General features: G+C 37.5%; 2 protein-coding genes across 2 annotated transcripts; both read right to left on the bottom strand.

Moving 5' to 3' along the window:
* Positions 1-5115: 5115 nt before the first annotated feature.
* On the bottom strand, positions 5116-14220 carry LOC141405837 (palmitoyltransferase ZDHHC3). The gene is made up of 4 exons (XM_073990581.1): positions 13765-14220; positions 13454-13675; positions 5816-6028; positions 5116-5754 (listed from the first exon to the last, which is right to left on the bottom strand). The coding sequence occupies exons 1-4, from the start codon at positions 14029-14031 to the stop codon at positions 5596-5598; spliced, it is 861 nt and encodes a 286-aa protein (XP_073846682.1). The 5' UTR covers positions 14032-14220; the 3' UTR covers positions 5116-5595.
* Positions 14221-17224: 3004 nt separating this feature from the next.
* Pex11ab (peroxisomal biogenesis factor 11ab) lies at positions 17225-18459 on the bottom strand. Its single transcript, XM_073989270.1, has 3 exons — positions 18195-18459; positions 17991-18106; positions 17225-17922 (listed from the first exon to the last, which is right to left on the bottom strand). Exons 1-3 carry the CDS (start codon positions 18254-18256, stop codon positions 17369-17371), a joined length of 732 nt encoding a protein of 243 aa, XP_073845371.1. The 5' UTR covers positions 18257-18459; the 3' UTR covers positions 17225-17368.
* Positions 18460-20196: the final 1737 nt, after the last annotated feature.

The raw sequence follows: 20196 nt of genomic DNA, 5'->3' as shown, positions 1-20196 counted from the left end.
GAATATCCTCTTTAGTAGACACGCCATCTATATCTTTAATTTCTATCGGTACTTCCTGGGTTAAGGCACGCACTTCAGCAGCGGGGCCTAACACATTTTCAATGGCTTCCCTAAACTCATTTGTGTTCTGGTGTGCTGGTTTATTTAGCTCCAACAATAGCTCACCCTTCTCTGTCTTCCTAATTGCTTTCACATTTTGACCTAGGACAGCCAGCTTTGCTTCACTCTTCACTTGCTTCAGAATGTCTGAATATGAGGAATCTCCACATGTTTTTATTATTAATGCATCTGGTTTATTGGACTTCCTTTTCTTTCTTGATCTTGGTTGGACTTTATTCCAATCAGCTGCCTTGTGTATGGTGTCAGATCTTCCCACGTTCTCATTGGTCACTTCTTCCGCTGTTTTTATTTCCTGCTCATTAGTTTTCGGTGCGACTTCTTTCTTCTTTTTTGTCTTATTCTCTTTAGGGCTCTGAGTTTTTGGACCTCTTTTCAACGCAGGTGTTGTTGGCGTACTTGGTTGTTTTGGTTTAATCCATGCTTCTGTTTGGGTCTGCTTATTGTCTACCTGACCCATTTTACGTATGTCAGCTTCTTTGTTCAGATCGTCAGCTACTTTTAAATATATCGCCTGTATCTCTCTCATCATGGACTGAATATCCTTGTGGATGTTATTTTTCGATTTAACGAAATCATCCAACTGGGCTATTTTTCTTCCGAGCCTCTTCAGATTTTCGCTTCCAGAAAATTTATTTTTAGGCATGCCTTCACCTGCATTGTTAGATGTCGCCATCACAATTACCGAAGTTCTTCCTAATGGGGAATCTGCACCTCCCATATTTTCAACTCGTGGACCCGAGCATCTTCCCAGTGGGGTTTCTTCAACCTCTATGTTCGTTCTTTTGGTTTCTTGGTTTTCTTCGTTCATTTTAGGTTTCGTGGTCCCAACTCAAAGCCGCTATCTCCGCTCGCAAAATGTGCAGTCACGTTAAGATCCCATGGGTCCCTATTTCTAGGTCCATGCGAGGGTTGACGGGAGACCCTCATGAGATCTCCCGTTCAGAGCCAGATCCGTGTTAATCGGGAATGTACATCCGAACCTACACTGCCAACTTAATGGGACGAGCATTGAACGTACTTTGAGACTTACCAGGCTTTAACGGGACGGAGGCAGCTGTGGCATTAGCCTGAAAGCCATTTCTGTAAAGTTCCACCCCGACATACTCAGGTTCCAGAATACCACAGCCGTCAGCCCAGGGTTCATCAATTCCAAATCGTAGTCCAGTAATGCCATAATCAAGATCGTGCTGGCTTGATCTTGATGCCTTTCGGCTGGATTCCATTTTCTTCCATGTATAGGGTTTGACTGGGGATAACCACGGAGTCGTCACCTCCTTTCCAAACCTCTCTTGAGGCGGTCCCCTACGGTGGAATACATAATTGTGGGCGGTATTCACTCGCCCCGACACAGGGTTTCTCAGAGCACTTGCACCATTTTGGTACGCTCTCCACACCTGCCAAAACTAGGGTCCGCGGGGTCGTTACTCCCGATATCCTCTCCTGAGGATACCCTTGCGGGTAGGTCTTCTATACCTAGAAGACCTTTATAAGGTCTTCTATACCTAGAAGACCTTTATAAGGTCTTCTATACCTAGAAGACCTTTATAAGGTCTTCTATACCTAGAAGACCTTTATAAGGTCTTCCATCCCTTGAAAACCTTTAAAAGGCCTTCTATACCTAGAAGACCTTTAGAAGGCCTTCTATCCCTAGAAGACCATTAGAAGTTCTTCTATCCCTAGAAGACCTTTAGAAATGGTCTTCTATCCCTAGAAGATCTTTAAAGGGCCTTCTATTCCTAGAAGACCTTTAGAAGGCCTTCTATTCCTAGAAGACCTTTAGAAGGCCTTCTATACCTAGAAGACCTTTAGAAGTCCTTCTATCCCTAGAAGACCTTTATAAGGTCTTCTATACCTAGAAGACCTTTAGAGGGCCTTCTATCCCTAGAAGGCCTCTATAAGGTTTCTATCCCAAGAAGACCTTTATAAGGTCTTCTATCCCTAGAAGACCTTTAGAAGACCTTTCATATCTAGAAAACCTTTTGAAGGTCTTCTATCCCTAGAAGACCTTTTGAAGGTCTTCTATCCCTAGAACACCGTTAGAAGGCCTTCTATACCTAGAAGACCTTTAGAATGCCTTCTATCCCTAGAAGACCTTTAGAAAGCTTTCTATCCCTAGAAGACCTTTAGAAGGCCTTCTATCGCTAGAAGACCTTTAGAAGGCCACCTATCCCTAGAAGACTTTTATAATGCCTTCTATCCCTACCAGACCCTTATAAGATCTTCTATCCCTAGAAAACCTTTAGAAGGCCTTCTATACCTAGAAGACCTTTAGACGGCTTTCTAACCCTAAAAGACCTTTAGAATGCCCTCTATCCTAAGAAGACCTTTATAAGGTCTTCTATCCCTAGAAGACCTTTATAAGGTCTTCTATACCTAGAAGACCTTTATAAGGTCTACTATCCCTAGAAGACCTTTATAAGGTCTACTATCCCAAGAAGACCTTTATAAGGTCTTCTATCCCTAGAGGACCTTAAGAAGGTCTTCTATCCCTAGAGGTCCTTAAGAAGGTCTTCTATCCCTAGAGGACCTTTAGAAGGCCTTCTATCCCTAGAGGACCTTTAGAAGGCCTTCCATCCCTAGAACACCGTTAGAAGGTATTCTATACCTAGAAGACCTTTAGAAGGCCTTCTATCCCTAGAAGACCTTTTGAAAGCTTTTTATCCCTAGAAGACCTTTAGAAGGCCTTCTATCGCTAGAAGACCTTTAGAAGGCCTTCTATACCTCGAAGACCTTTATAAGGTCTTCTATACCTAGAAGACCTTTATAAGGTCTTCTATCCCTAGAAGACCTTTATAAGGTCTTCTATACCTAGAAGACCTTTATAAGGTCTTCTATACCTAGAAGACCTTTATAAGGTCTTCTATACCTAGAAGACCTTTATAAGGTCTTCTATCCCTAGAAGACCTTTATAAGGTCTACTATCCCAAGGAGACCTTTATAAGGTCTTCTATCCTTAGAGGACCTTAAGAAGGTCTTCTATCCCTAGAGGACCTTTAGAAGGCCTTCCATCCCTAGAACACCGTTAGAAGGCCTTCTATACCTAGAAGACCTTTAGAAGGCCTTCTATCCCTAGAAAAAAGCTTTCTATCCCTAGAAGACCTTTAGAAGGCCTTCTATCCCTAGAGGACCTTTAGAAGGCCTTCCATCCCTAGAACACCGTTAGAAGGCCTTCTATACCTAGAAGACCTTTAGAAGGTCTTCTATCCCTAGAAAACCTTTAGAAGGTCCTCTATCCTAAGAAGACCTTTATAAGGTCTTCTACCCCTAGAGGACCTTTAGAAGACCTTCCATCCCTAGAAACCCTTTAAAAGACCTTCTATACATAGAAGACCTTTAGAAGTCCTTCTATACCTCGAAGACCTTTATAAGGTCTTCTATACCTAGAAGAAGGTCTTCTATCCATAGAAGACCTATATAAGGTCTTCTACCCCTAGAGGACCTTTAGAAGGCCTTCTATACCTAGAAGACCTTTAAAAGTCCTTCTATCCCTAGAAGACCTTTAGAAGGCCTTTCATCCCTAGAAAACCTTTAGAAGGCCTTCTATATCTAGAAAACTTTTAGAAGGCCCTCTATCCTTAGAAGACCTTTATAAGGCCTATATAAGGTCTTCTATCCCTAGAAGACCTATATAAGGTCTTCTATCCCTAGAAGACCTTTAAAAGTCCTTCTATCCCTAGAAGACCTTTAGAAGTCCTTCTATCCCTAGAAGACCTTTAGAAGGCCTTCTATTCCTAGAAGACCTTTAGAAGGCCTTCTATCCCTAGAAGACCTTTATAAGGTCTTCTATCCCTAGAAGACCTTTATAAGGTCTTCTATCCCTAGAGGACCTTCAGAAGTCCTTTTATCCCTAGAAGGCCTTCTATCCCTAGAAAACCTCCTATCCCTAGAAAACCGTTAGGAGGTCTTCCGTCCATAGAAGACCTTTAGGAGGTCTGCTATCATAGGAGACCTTTAGGATATATTCCATCCATAGAAGACCTATAAGAGGTCTTCTGCCCATAGAATACCTTTTGGAAGTCATGTCCATAGAAGATCTTCTATCCATAAAAGGCACTTGTTAAGAGTCCATTGCCCAAATAGTGTTTTTTTTTCATTTCAGCTGCAATCAAATCCATTTGGAATCATCTTTCAAAATTCATCTAGAAATTGGTAAGTACTTTTTTCCAATGCTTCTTCCATGATATTATAAGCTATGTTGAGTGCACTCGCAACACTGTGCGCCGTTGCTCTCCTAAACAACGTTGCTGTTTTCTGAATTTTCTCTAGGCATTTAAAATAGAATCCGCCGTTCGTTAGGTTCACTTGACGTTTTGAAAAAAAAAAAAAGAAAAACTGACTATATTGACGACGACACCACCACCGCCGTCCGTCGTCGTCATCATCATCGGCACTCCTAATGAGGAGGATCTAGCAAGTGTGTGTGTACATATGCTCGCGGGGTGAAATTGCGTTTAGCTGTCTTTAAAATATTCGAAAAATTGTTATAAACAGCCGCATTTGTTGCTGCTGTCGCAGTTGTCTGACGATGCATATAAACAACTTATATTTATCTGCGCCCTCTTGCGCATTTATCTACCCCATTTTTTTTTGGTTTGGTAGGCAGACAAACAGACAACATTGCGTGTATGTTTTCTCTGTTGTCTTGGCGGCACAAGCAGACACTCGGTACACGGTGGCTATTTTGTTGCTGTGTTATTTGGTTATTTCCGGGATTTATGAACTGTTGGACCAACCATTTGTTGTCGCAATAAAATAAAAACAGAAACAAAAAATTGTTGCCGGCTATAAATGTTTGCTAAAATGAGACATTGTAAGAATAAATTGCATTCATTGATTTGAATTTAAATGGCTATTATAATGAGCCTTTATGATATTTGAAATTTTGGGGGTTTACCTTTAACAAATGATCATCTATTTGACTGCAACATCCATGTATGCATGCATCATACACTTCAAGTGATTTAATGTGGTGATGACAGAAATAAAGCTCCATTGTTTCAAGAAGTTTTCCTTTTTTTATTATTTTTTTTTACTGTAAATAATCTCTAATTATTTTGTTTAAAAATTAAGTTTCATTTAAGGAAAGATTATGAAGAAGATGAAGTAATTTAAAAATATACACACACATATACAGAATTATTAAATATATAATATACATTAAGTATACCTCTCTCTTCATTTTTTCTATTTTATTTTGTTGTGATTAGCTATTGGTTATCGTTATCATAGTCATTATCCTTATCCTTCTGTACTAAAATTAAGCGTATCCTTTTTTTGGGTGGAAAATATACAAAACTAAAATACTCGCTCCCCTCTATAAATATAATGAATGTTATCTAGATGTAATCGATACAAAATATATGTATGTATGTAACTAGTCTTTCTGGTATTTTGTTTGTTTTAGTTTAATGTTAAGAATGTTAGTTGATCCTCCTTTTGATTGCTGGTGGTGTTGATGGTTGTTCGAAGGCACTTTTAAACCGAATAAAAGTGTGAATTAAATCGCGGTCTGCCAGTGGGTTTTGTAAACGGTGAAAACCATGCCAATGAAAAACGACCAAATACCGTTTGAATACTTTTTAGTCGTGACTTTTTCTCCCAGCGTGCTTCTTCTTTTTTCAATTGCTCAATGCCCTGCAAATGGAAGGAAAGGTCAGTATTTCATAAATATTGAAGTGGTGGGGGATTTACTTACCGTCTGATCATTGAGTATGGCCGTTAATTGTGTGGCCAACATAATAATTGTAAAGATGGCAAACATTAGGGCCTCAAATGTTAAAAAGAGTAGTAGGAATATTGTGGCTGGCGGAGAATAAGGTGAACATTGACGCCACTCATTGCGCACACATTCCGCAAAGGAGGTCAATACCAGAAATATTGCATGAACCGATATCGAAGCTATATAAAACTGAAAAAGAAGAAAATTTTCGATTTTAGATTTTATTCCATAAAAACAAAATCAATAAAAAAAGAATCAGTAGTCAATGCCGACAGGTAAATACCCTTAGCATGTGACTGTACAAAAAACAATGACAGGAGTGGAGGAACTAAATGAACAAAAACAGGAGTGAGTGGTGGACCTAAATTTACTATGAACAGTAGTGCGATTCTCTAACACATTTTTTGAGTTACCGACAAAAATCGGTAAAATTAAAACGCAAAATTATAAATGAAAAGTTCAAATAAAAGTTGACAATACTCTTGCTATCGGTAGAACTTTACGACTACTATTTATTCGTCGTTAACTTACCGACAAACATCGTTAATTACCGTAATTATAAGCATTTTAATTTTACCGACAATTGTCGGCAACTCAAAAAATGAGTTAGAGAATCGCACTACAGATCACAAATTTTAAAAATAACAAGTAAAACAGTATCAGTCGGCTTTGCCAACAGAGATATACCCTTAGCCCTACCCTCAGCCCTACCCTCAGTCTATATTGAAGCAATTTTTTTCCCAAAATACGTATGTATTTAGGAGGTTTTGAAAATGTTGATTAGGATTAAAGATCAAAAGTTTTGCGGAGGAGATACTAAAAGGAATGGATCGACATTGACCGTTATGAAAGTGGATCTCCAACCACAACATATGGTGCCATAGGGGGTTTTTACACCCTTCGGGCTGTTTGCTCATGAAGTGTGGACTTGCCCCTGAAAAAAACTTTTATCATCGTAATTGAGGCAGCCAATGCAATTTGCTTCAACAAAAACCAAAGTGATTCGATATCAGGTCTTAAAGTGAACTTATCCGAAAATTTGTGTGGGAGGTACCGGATGGAGTGGACAAATATAGTCCATATTTAAACCTGATCTATATCTGGTAGATATATTAGGATATGTAAAGTATGGACCAATTCGGCCACTCCCTTCAAGAGTTACCGTAGGAACAATTTTTCCGAACATTTTTGAACTTTTGTGGGGGATGTACCTGAAGGAGTGAACCGATATGGCTTATCTTCGAACTTAAACTATACTTGGACAAAATATTACTAAGGCCAAATGTTGGACCGAATCGGCAGATCCATTCTAGAGTTATCTTGCGCTCCAACCACCTCACACGGTGTCATAGGGGTTTTGTGCAACTTTCATGCTATTTTCTCAGGAAGTATGGACTTGCCCCTAATAAAACTTGTACCGTCGTATGGGGGGCAGTGAATACAAGTTGCTAAAAAAATCGAAGCTGTTCGAGAGATGGCCCTAAACTGAACATTCCCGAAATTTTGTGTGGGAGGTACCCGAAGGAGTGGACCGATTGAGTCCATATTGAAACCTTATCTAAGTCTGGTACACATTTCAGGTTATGCAAAGTATGGACCAAATCGGTTACTCCCTTTAAGAGTTATCGTGCGCAGAAATTTTCCGAAGATTTTCGAATTTTTGTGTTGAAGGTACCAAAAGGAGTGGACCGATATAGCCCATCTTCGAACTTAAACTAAGTTTGGGCAAAATATTACGAAAGCCAAAATTTGAACCGAATCGGTTCATCCGTTCGAGAGTTATCGTGCACTCCAGCCAGCCAGACAGACAGACGGACGGGGATTGCTCAATCGACTCCAACTTGTCTGAAACACATTTCGTCCAAACATACTTGGGGTCTGAAACCATTATTTCGATGAGGCACATTTTGCCCGTATGAAAGTGTATATACCCTCGTTAGCATAAATGCTGAGGGTATAAAAACATTTGGTCCTCAGCTTTTGAGGCATTTTTTCTATAGAATTCAATTGGTCCTTCGCTTCTGAGAATTTTTTTCTATAGAAAAATGATCAGTCCTCATCTTCTGACGTTTTTTTTTTATAGAAGAAATATTTGCTTCTCAGCTCCAGAGGCACATTTTCTTTAGAACAAAAATGTGGTTCCCCTCTGAGGCATTTTTCCTATAAAAAACCTGGTCCTCAGCTTCTTAAGAATTTTTCCATAGAACAATTTTGTCCTCAGCTTCTGAGGATTATTTTCTATAGAGAAAAATTTGGGCCTCAGTTTTTTCTGAGACTTTTTTCTACAGAAAAAAATTTGGGCCTCAGGTATAACAATTGTACCTAATTATTACACTGATAAACCCAAGAAACCCAAGCTAGCTACACAAAAAATCTTGCGAGAACCACTTTGACGGGGTTTTTGGAACAATGAAGTATGGAGAATAAAATTTTGGCGTATTAACAACGACTAAGATTGATAGGTGCGTGAAGAGGCCCTAAATATTGAGGCTATTGGGTCCTAATCATCAAAATTTAATATTCAAAATTTCAGCTGCAAATTTCGGCTTAAAGTGTTGATATTTTGCGGAAAGTACCTGAAGCAATGGACCACCATGGAACTTTATGTAATTTGTGGAGTAATTTATTTCGATAGTTATCGTTTCCTCCAGCCATTTTAGTTGGTCAACGTAGGATTTTTTTAGGGCTTTTGGGTTATTTTGTCAAGAAGCATATGACTTGCCTACGAAAAGCATATCCCTGTAAACAGGACTACAAGAAGTAACTTCGGTAAATATCTCGAACATCCTTTAAACTGCAGTTAAGCGAACTATTTGGACTTTTAACAGGTAAACCTTCTTGGAGCTTGATGTATGTTGGAACTAATTACAAGATGTACAAAGCTAAGCGGATCCCTAATTCATCTGTTGTTGTTGTAGCCTCTACAGCAATGCCGTTCTTTGGTATTGTTGAAGTTACGAAGTTTTTCGGTAATTCACACACACATGACCCGAACGCAACGAAAGAGCACACAAAAGAGAGTAAATCTTTTGATTTGTTTTTGTTTTGCAGCATGTGTGTATACAACCTTACTAACACACTGTCAAAAGTTGCCAATATTCAGAATTTTTTGTGCCCTCTTCTTGGTCGGCAATGCTCTACAGGTGCGGTATGTATACGTATTGTGTTGGAAAAGAAAGAGAGAAAAAAAGAAAGAAAATAATATAAGGTTAGAGGGACATTAAGTATCCACATCCAGTCCAAGGAAGCGAGCTGCCTCGACTGGTTGTGTCCATAACGATTCCGGTGTGAGGTTAGTCGGGTTAGCAGGACATGCAAAGGGGTGTCTCGTGATGTGTGGGGTACCTCCGCATTTAGGGCAAATATCCGAGATGTCCGGGTTCAGGGTAGAGAGGTAGCTATTTAGGTACCTGGAGATGCCAGATCGGAGTTGGGATAATACCGATCTGGTATCTCTGGGTAGTGACCTTTCATTCTCACTAATGAGTGGTGGCCTTCCACCAAGCACAATACTGCTAGTATACGATGAGGTATAATTATGTACCATATCTGTATGGACCTGCTTCATGGCTTGTTCAATATCTTTGGGGGACGGGTCTGGGAGGATATGGTGGATGTTTTTAATTTCGGAGCGGTAGTCTTGCCTTATGGGCTTGGTCCTCTCGCTAGGTGGGTTTTTAGAGCTAAGATGTTTGGGATGGTTAGGGTGTTGACATTTTATTGCGTGTTGTCTCGTGAACAGAGTGCAGTGCTCTTTGACCGGGAGCATCTTAGTCTCATGGTGGAGGTGGTTTTGGGGTGTCTTTGAGTGGCAACCGGAAGCTATTCTCAATGCATTGTTTTGAATTGTTTGGAGATTTTTCCACTGGGTATCACTGATGCTTGGGGCCCAGACTGGTGCCGCATAGCCCATTAGAGGACGCCCAATGGCTTTGTTGGTGGTGAGTATTGTTGATTTGTCCTTCCCCCAAGTGCTTCCTGCTAATGCCTTGAGGATTTTGTTGCGTCTTCCCGCATTCTCAGCTATCTTCTCAGCATGTTTACAGAGGTATTGCAGGTTGTCGAAAGTAACACCTAGGATTTTAAGGTTTTTTTGTGGTTGGGATGATTTGTTCATCAATATGTATGTCTAGGTTTATGTTTACTTCTTTTGTCCACGAGGTTATAATTGTTGCCGTAGATTTGGGGGCTGAGAGTTGTAGGTTTCGTTTAGAAAAGAAGTCTTTCAGAAGAGGAAGGTATTTATTTATGTTGCTTTCTAGTGCCTTAACGTCTCTGCCGGTGGACATGACTGTGCAGTCGTCAGCGTAGGACACTAGTTTTGTGTGGGTGGGTGGTATGGGAGCTTTGGACACGTAGAAATTGAAAAGTAGGTGGCAAAGGACGCCCCCTTGGGGCACTCCTTGTTTGTTATTCCTTGGGGGGAATTTGTGTCCTCTAAATTCCACATAGGATTGCCTACCGGCCATGTAATTAGTCAGCCACCTCTTAAGATTGTTAGGGAGTGTGGTATCCATAACATCTCTTAAGAGGGTGGTGTGACTAACCGTGTCGAAGGCTTTCGATAGGTCCAGTGCCACAAGTATTGTGCGTTTGTGGGGCCGCTTACTATTAAGAACTTCAGTGATGCTGGAGGTAACTTCACTGAGGGCAGTGACCGTACTTCTTCCTGATCGGAATCCGTGTTGGTGGTCACCAAGGTGTAGGTGGTCTGAGAACTTGGGTAGGATTATTGCCTCTAGTATCTTGACCACTGGTGACAGTAGAGTGATTGGTCTATAAGAACTGCCCAAGTTTGCTGGTTTCCCTGGCTTGAGGACAGGGACTATCTTTCCTACTTTCCACATATCTGGGATTTCTATCTGTTTTTGTTGGTGTTGCTGTAGAAAGGCAAATATGTTCGTTCGTATATCTTTTTCCGTTATCTGGTTCTGGTTCCTCTGTGGGCAGTTTCAAAAAATTGAAACCTGGACTCTGGCTGCCTCCATGAAGTATCAGGAGATAGGGAAGTGGGCTTAGCATGGCCATTAAGCAAATGCGGTCCTACTGCAGGACATGTGTTAGTTATTGTGCCCTTAATTCTGGATCAATTTGAATTGAGGCGGCTACATCGTAAGGCCTTCGAAAGGTCAAGAGCCACCATGACTATTCGGTTGCACGGCCTGTTCTGGTTCAGTCCTCGACTGATATGTGGGAATATGGCGTGTAACGTTTTTGTGGTAATGGGAATTTTCCATAACTTTGAAACTGCTGCTCATCATGGGCACAGGAGGTGACTGTTAGCTTTGTTTCCTGCATCGCGGGGACCATGAACAATAAATCCGAAAAGTCTACAATTTCGTGGATTTTTAAAGAATATTTTTCTTGGGACTATTACTGCTCGCGGACATTTAAAGATTATTTTTCTTGGCAATATTACGGCTCGTGGATTTTTGAAGAATATTTTTCTTGGGACTATTATTGCTCGCGGATTTTTAAAGAATATTTTTCTTGGGACTTTTGCGGTTCGTGGATTTTTAAAGAATATTTTTCTTGGGACTATTATTGCTCGCGGATTTTTAAAAAATATTTTTCTTGGCTCGTGGATTTTTAAAGAATATTTTTCTTGGGACTTTTAAGGCTCATGGATTTTAAAAGAATATTTTTCTTGGCACTATTACGGCTCGTGGATTTTTAAAGACTATTTTTCGTGGCACTATTACGTCTCGTGGATTTTTAAAGAATATTTTTCTTGGGACTATAACGGCTCGTGGTTTGTTTTAGAATATTTTTCTTGGGACTATTACGGCTCGTGGATTTTTAAAGAATATTTTTCTTGGGACTATTACGGCTCGTGGATTTTTAAAGAATATTTTTCTTGGGACTATTACGGATGGTGGATTTTTAAAAAATATTTTTCTTGGCACTATTACGGCTGGTGGATTTTTAAAAAATATTTTTCTTGGCACTATTACGGCTCGTGGATTTTTAAAGAATATTTTTCTTGGCACTATTACGGCTGGTGGATTTTTAAAGAATATTTTTCTTGGCACTATTACGGCTCGTGGATTTTTAAAGAATATTTTTCTTGGGACTATTACGGCTCGTGGATTTTTAAAGAATATTTTTCGTGGCACTATGACGGCTCGTGGATTTTGAAAGAATTGTTTTCGTGGCACTATGACGGCTCGTGGATTTTCAAAGAATATTTTTCTTGGCACTATTACGGCTCGTGGATTTATAAAAAATATTTTTCTTGGCACTATTACCGCTCGTGGATTTTTAAAGTATATTTTTCTGGAGATTATTACGGCTGGTGGATTTTTAAAGAATATTTTTCTGGAGATTAATATGGCTGGTGGATTTTTAAAGAATATTTTTCTTGGCACTATTACCGCTCGTGGATTTTTAAAAATATTTTTCTGGAGATTATTACGGCTGGTGGATTTTTAAAGAATATTTTTCTTGGGACTATTATGGCTCGTGAATTTTTGTAGAATATTTTTCTTGGGATTATTACGGCTGGTGGATTTTTAAAGAATATTTTTCTTGGGACTATTACGGCTCGTGTTGACGGAACAGATCCATGGTTCATCCCTACTACGGCACGGAAAAGAAGAGCTCGGTGTAAGGGATATATACCTGCTCCCAGTGAGAAAAATATACGAACGCAAACCCATAATTGTTGAGTGACGGCTCCTAGTCGAATATTTCTCCAAGTCAATCCCTATGCACCGGCCGCTGGGGATTCTACGTACAGATTTAAAGCGTTCCGGTAAACTTAAAGATAAAAATTATCGTAAGATTTCAAGGAGGACATTCTTGGCATTAACTTTTCATTTGAAAATCATACTTTAAATGCCTACAAATAATGGCCCTAAGAATTTCATCTCCAGAAAATGTATATGCATGCGATCAGCACACCTAAAGTAATTTCACTGAAATTTTGACATGAAATTATGCGTTTCTAGATCGAGTTCCATAGTAGAGTAAAATCATGAAATTGCTGTAGTGGGGAATTCGATCTCAGAACGCCTAATTTCATGAAATTTTTTAATGAAATTCACTCTAGTGTGGACCAGGACCTAAACAAAAATTATACCGAACTGCAAATACTACCAAGTCACTTATGTTAGCTGTGGGTATACTTTAAGAGATCATTGTATTTGTTAAATTAAAAATAACTATATATAGCTATAGATTAAGCACATAACGGCCGGCGATATTTTACATTTTGCAAAGTAATGTATCATGTTGGGCTATCTTTAAAATTGATTGTCATGATTTAAACAGTTTCAAGGCATTACAACAAAAATGCAACACCTTATCTATAACATTGATTTAAAATAATAAATATTTAATGTATAAAATGGTTGAACGACCGAACATTTTTCCTCCCCAAGCATTTCATTGGCTTGTTTAAAAAAGTGTGAAACAAAATTCTTCACATTTATCTTTCAGTGAAACAATAACACATTTCTTCTGCCTCTTTAAGGGATGTTTATAATAGTCCATTGTTTTGCATTTGTTTACTTAGTAGACGGATGATGTCACATACTAATTCCCACCTTTAAGAATACCCCATTTAGGAGAATAACAATAAAATTGCTGTTATTAGCCCCACTTCAAACTTACCGTAAATAACACAAAATATTTTTGATTATTTTCTCCAACACAATTGTTGACCCACGGACAGTGGTGATCCATTTTGCGAATACATCGCTGACACACGGAACAATGATGGGCACGATCTGGTTTAATGCTGCAACATTTGGGACACTTGAATATCATTTGCCCCTCACGATAACCCATTTGTTCGATCATTTCTTTGGTGGCATTGCCTCTGGGAACAGCACCCTTTCAATTAAAGGTATCCCGGCAAAAAAGAAAGATATAATTAAATTAGTAATGTTAAGTGGGGCTTATAATCTTTTAGTTATACCTACCGGATCTGATAACATGGTACGTATGTGTGAGGCGAAAGCCAGAAAAGCCAATGCCTGGAAAATTATTGTATTCACTGTACTAAAAACTGGATGTGGACTGGGCAGGAGTATCACACGCATTACAACAAACTCAGCAAACAGTATCAGCAGCCATGTAAGGACTGCACAGAATATCCCACATATATCTTTTACACACCAAAAACGTCCGCCACAGGAGCGATTGTGAGGATCATTGTTGGGATTTCCACCACCAAGAGGCGTATACATTACGTGTGTTCCAAGAAACGGGTGAAACTTTCGCAAGGAAGAAGATTTGGAAAGTCTAGTTTCTGTCGCGTATTTTTATGATAACTTCTCGCAGAGTACAAAGCCAAAGTTTTGTTAAAAGGTCGTCGTAATACAAATAAGAAACAATGTCGAATGAGAAAACATCCGATAAGAACAGGGAATCAAAACAAAAGAAACGATGTTAGAGTTTAATAGATTGAACTGATTGAACAGCTGTTTTTGATACCTTCTTTTTCCTTTTTTTCTTATAAACGTAGGGTTGCCATTTACGTGAAAATATTAGCTCTGTTACTTTACGTGCATGGTACAATAATACAGGTAGCATTATCATGCCAGCTGATGGTAACATGTGTCAATTGCATTGAATTGATGTCAAATTTTGACATCATATGTTGCCAACAATTGCCGATGCGACTACCTGTGTATTTGTACCATGTTTACGTGCAAGAATCTTCAAGTTTTACAACTTTATAATCGAAAAGCGTTCCTTTACTTCAGACACCATTCAATTCATATGGGAGCAGTTTACAACTTTTACTCCTTTTGCCGGTTTTACCATTTTCAAAAGTAAAGGAACAGACCAATTAAATAAGATTTTTCGCAAAAATACATTTTAAATAGAAATGTTATGCGTTTATGTTGGTTTAATTTTCATAATTTTATGTAGAACAAATATAAGGTAAAGTTAATACTACAACAAATACAACTCGAACAACAACCACAAAGGAATTTGTTTTTGTTTGTAACGTTACTGCCAGTTGTATTTGTAAACAAAACAAGGAAATGTCTATAAATTATTGGAATTTAAAAAACTAATAATTTTTCACATTTGGTTGAATATTTTGGAAAACATGAATGAAAATTCGTTACATTTTCAATTTTTATGTTTCCACATCATTTCACTAAATGCATAAATTCTCGCAGAAAGTAGAATTCTTGCAGACAAGTTTGGGGTCGCTGGAAATTCATAGAAAAAGGAGAAGCTGTTTCAATATTTTGTTTTAGAAATCAAAGAAGCACATGTTTATTAGGGCTTTATTTTCTTAAATTTTAACAAAATACCTCACATATTAACAAACGTTATATCGCCTCTACAAGCGGTGATTTACTGCGCGGCTTATCGTTCGAACTTGGAGGAGGTTACATATCATTGATATGAAGAAGTCTTTCTGGGAAATGGGTTTTTCCGAATGATATATTTTTTTTCTCAAAAAATATATGTCCCTAATGTACATCGAAATAAAAATAAATGTATAAAATGTCATATGAAATTTGACACTAACGTTACAACCCAGTTCAGTCAGCTGTGTATTGCTGCTACCTTTTCTTATTCTACCATGACTTACGGCAAAGTAACTGAACAACAAAAATGTTTTGAAATCAAGGACTGAATTGTGGAGAAGAGGAAATATGACGACAATTAGGACTATCTTATAATTTATTATAAGAAAATGCAGTTCGCGTACCCGACTTTTGCACCTGTCCATAAGTGAAAGTCTTAAATCCCCGACCAAAGGCCGACTATTGACGAAATATTACAAATTATAATAGTACGTTTACATAAGCTGTTTATATTATAGGGTTTTGTCGGGTTAACCTGCCTTATGATGATTTGTTTGACGTATATGCAATGGAATTGACATTTAAAACCCATTGGGTTTGTTAAATCCGGTTATATATAAACGTACGTAAACCGGATTTAATAAAATGTCATTTCGTATACGTTAAATAAATCCTCAAAAAGCTATTAAATAAACAGGCTATAAGAACTTTTTTAGACTTAGGGCCATTATTACATGAGTTCTTTTACTATCTGATGGATTTGAAAATCCAAAATAAACCAATTTGGAGGCATTACAAATATGATTTTAACATTGAAAGTTAATGCCAAGAAGCTCCTCTTTGAAATTCAATCATTACTTTTAACTTTAAGTTAATAGGAACGCTATAAATCTGTTCGGTAAATCCAAACTATAACAAAAGGAGACTTATAAAAATGGGGGTTATAGTAACTTTACATTTACGAAATCCACTCGATTTCAACTGTCAATTTCGATGATTAAATGTCAAATGAAATCTAATGGATTTCAGATGAGTTTTCATTTGACGTATACGCAAAGGAATTGACAGTTGAAATCGAGTGGATTTCGTAAATGTAAACCAATACTTTGTTTACATTTACGAAATCCACTCGATTTTAACTGTCAATTCCATTGCTCAAACGTCAAATGAAATCAATCGATTTCAGATGAGTTTTCATATGACGTATACACCATGGTATAAGTAAAGAGGTAGATTTAAATGAAAACAATCTTTAGAACCCTTGTTTTTACTGAATTCCTAAAACGTCAAAATTAGTAAACACAAAAGCAACATGTGGGTTTGTTTACAATACCATTATTGAGCATTTTATAAAAAACGCGAAAAATGAATGAAGTTTCAATGTTTTTCCACATAATCGAGTTGTGGATATGATAAAATGTTTGTTTCAATGCAAAGCTGACAAACTTCTTCCATACAAATGTTCTAAAATCAATTTTAAAAATCATTGAATTCGATTGTTTTTAAAATTGTTTGGCATATTATTCAAACAGCACATACACAGATTGTGTATATTGTTTTGACGTTTTAGGAACAGTTGAAAGAAAAAAATTGTATTGACTGAAAGCTTTAGCTAACCTTTCTTACTAAACCATGGTATACACAAAGGATTTGACAGATGAAATCGAGTGGATTTCGTAAATGTAAACATAGTACAAGCCTAATAGCTGGTTTACATTACGAAATCGAGTCGATTTCAAACTGCCAATTCCTTTGCTCAAACGTCAAATAAAATCGAATTGATTTCATTCGACGTATACGCAAAGGAATTGACAGTTTGAAATCGACTCGATTTCGTAATGTTAACCAGCTGTAAGTCCGGTATAGAAGTAACCTCGGAATTTCTTTGACTTTTTTACTACAGATTAGGGTTATTAATTTGAAAGCAGAAATATATTTTTATCTGGGGGAAATTTATACTTCGCGAGATATGGGCCATGAAAGTACAAAAAATTGGGAGGTCGCAGACTATGGTTGAGCGGATTCAGTCAGAACGAAACCCAAACCTATATTCAGTTAAAAATTTCAAAAGGATTCAAGAATAGCCCTTTACTTTACAGATATTTAGAAATTTGTTTTTTTTTTTAAATTTCTTTTATATAAAAAATAGATTAAATTACAGTCCAATAGACATATAACTAAATTATTGAAAAACTTTTTTCATTATTTTTCTAAACAAAAACATTAATATCGTCGTAGCATCACAACAATTACTTTAAGCAGGTGTTAGCTTAGCCGTAGGTTCAATCATTGCAACCAAACCAGCTACTGATGATATCGCTCCAAGAACACCAATAGTTCTAGGTGTTAGTTTGGTATAACCCAGTGCAGTCAATGGTATAAAGAAATCGCAGACATTCTTTACAGTATCGACAAATATATCTTTGTGGCCCAAAATCAAAGCATACGATTGCAAAGCCAAACGGCTAAGATCTTTGCTTGAACGAATTTGACATGGAATGCTGCGTGAAATACCACTACGCACGGAGGCTTTGTGCAGATCCAATAAACGTACGATTTCATAAAAATCTCTACACAGATTCATGATTATGGAGAGTAACCAATATTTGTTGGCATATTTGCCCCACTTCTTGGCATCGATGCTCTTAAAGAGACCGGTACGTGCCAGCCAGAGGAAATGATCCGCAAACAAAAACAAGGCTTGTGATAATTTACCGGCTGTGAGGGTAATACGTATTGCCAAATCGGGATAATGTATGGTTCTTAAACTGGCATAGAAGACATCCAAACATTTGCCAAAACGTAGCACTGTAAAAAACGAAATATTTTTAAATGTCTATATACTTAACTCTTTATGCAGTATACTTTTTACTTACATTTGCGGAATGTACTCAGTATATATTCCAAAGACTTGAAATCTTCAACCATAGCCGGACTTTTGTCGGCAGCTTCCAGAGAATCCCATAGGGCACGAGATGCATATTGTATCAAACTAATAAATTATTAATAAAACAATGTGTAATATAATGAATTATTATTTATTATTATCTTTGTCTTATCATCTTTCAAACTATAAATACCGTGCTATTTTATCTCTGCCAGCAGCCTGATTATTTAGTTGCACCCATTTGTCCATGTTCATGGTTGTTTAATTGTGAGTTGTCTAACAAATCCAATAACAATCTTGCGACTAATCACTGATATTATAGCCAGTTCTAGGTTCTACGGAAGCTAATACGTACTATAGGGTTTATCTCACTTTCTATTAACACCCGCTCTCTCCGCAAATAAGTACAAGGTTCAAATGATAAACAAACACTATACTAGTTGTTGTTGTTGTCTGTTATAACAAAGTCGATGCTTTGCAAAAACGACGCCGCTAAACGAAGAAACAAAAAAGAAACTTGGAATGGCTAATAAATTTGGAATCAAAACAAAAATGCAGAATAATATAGGTTTTTATAGATAGAAAAGTGTAGCATAGCAAAAGGGTTGGCACAAAGTTGAAAATGTCAAAGGTGTGGGCATGTTTTAGTCCGTGTTTATAGGTTCAAACTGGAAGGGCAATTTTTCCTCTCAATTTCTTTAAAATTTATTTGCAGTTTAGACAGCAAATAATGTTTTTGTCAATTTTCTGATTCTTCACACTCATTTGATCTTTCAATGGCAATACAAAAGGGGTGTTTACACTAGCAATCAATTTTCATCGTTAAATTTTCCATCGTTATACAGTCGCTAATGTGTGCAATATTGGGGAGTTTCCTTACGCCATTTACTTCTTGAGTCCACACCAGCAAAAATGCAGCGAAATTACGTCTTCAAATTGTCTGTGTGAGCAGATATGAAATGTTTTTATTTTGGGTCATATGACAATGATGGCTAGTGTAAACACCCCTTAAGGCGATATTTCTTATAGAAATTAAATTAAATTTAATTAAAAACTAAATAAATACATATGTATATGTTTACTATTCATTTTTACTGATAATTTTTTATACAATTTATTTTTCATCACAAACTTTTTAATTCAAACGTATGCGTTGTTGTTTATTTATTTGCCGGCGGAGAAAATAATTGGTCTGTTCCTTTACTTTTGAAAATGGCAAAACCGGCAAAAGTAATAAAAATTGTAGACTGGTTATATATGAATTGTATGGTGCCTGATGTAAAGGAACGCTTTTCGAGTAAAAAGTGGTAAAACTCTTGCACGTAAAGGAACAGAGCTAATACGAAAGAAATGCAGAAAAAACTGCAAAGAATGAAGCAACAAAACAGAATTTTCGAGTACAGGGGTGTGTGCACCCCCTCTTATTCCTCTCTACTCCCTCTCCCATAAACTCAATTTTCTTTCCCATTAACTTTGAACGTCTAAACACATACTTATTGAAGTGTCTTCTTAGTCCCGGTCCACACTAGAGTGATTTCATTGAAAGAAATTCATGATATTATGCGTTTCTAGATCGAGTTCCATACTAGAGTAAAATCATGAAATTGGCGTAATGAAGAATTCGAACTTACATGGCTACTGATACTGTTTACTGAGTTTGTTGTAATGCGTGTGATACTCCTGCCCAGTCCACATCCAGTTTTTAGTACAGTGAACACAATAATTTTCCAGGCATTGGCTTTTCTGGCTTTTGCCTCACACATACGTACCATGTTATCAGATCCGGTAGGTATAACTAGAGGATTATTAGCCCTACTTAACATTACTAATTTAATTATATCTCCCTTTTTTGCCGGGATACCTTTAATTGAAAGGGTGCTGTTCCCAGAGGCAATGCCACCAAAGAAATGATCGAACAAATGGGTTATCGTGAGGGGCAAATGATATTCAAGTGTCCGAAATGTTGCAGCATTAAACCAGATCGTGTCCATCATTGTTCCGTGTGTCAGCGATGTATTCGCAAAATGGATCATCACTGTCCGTGGGTCAACAATTGTGTTGGAGAAAATAATCAAAAATATTTTGTATTATTTACGGTAAGTTTGAAGGGGGGGCTAATAACAGCAATTTTATTGTTATCCTCCTATAAATGGGGTATTGTTAAAGGTGGGAATTAGTATGTGATATCATCCGCC

The sequence above is a fragment of the Musca autumnalis genome, unplaced genomic scaffold (genome assembly GCF_047663935.1).
Source record: "Musca autumnalis isolate F117 unplaced genomic scaffold, ASM4766393v1 scaffold_5, whole genome shotgun sequence".
Classification (NCBI taxonomy): Eukaryota; Metazoa; Arthropoda; class Insecta; order Diptera; family Muscidae; genus Musca; species Musca autumnalis.
The sequence above is the reverse complement of the archived record's forward strand: the minus strand, read 5'-3'. Positions and strand labels throughout refer to the sequence as shown.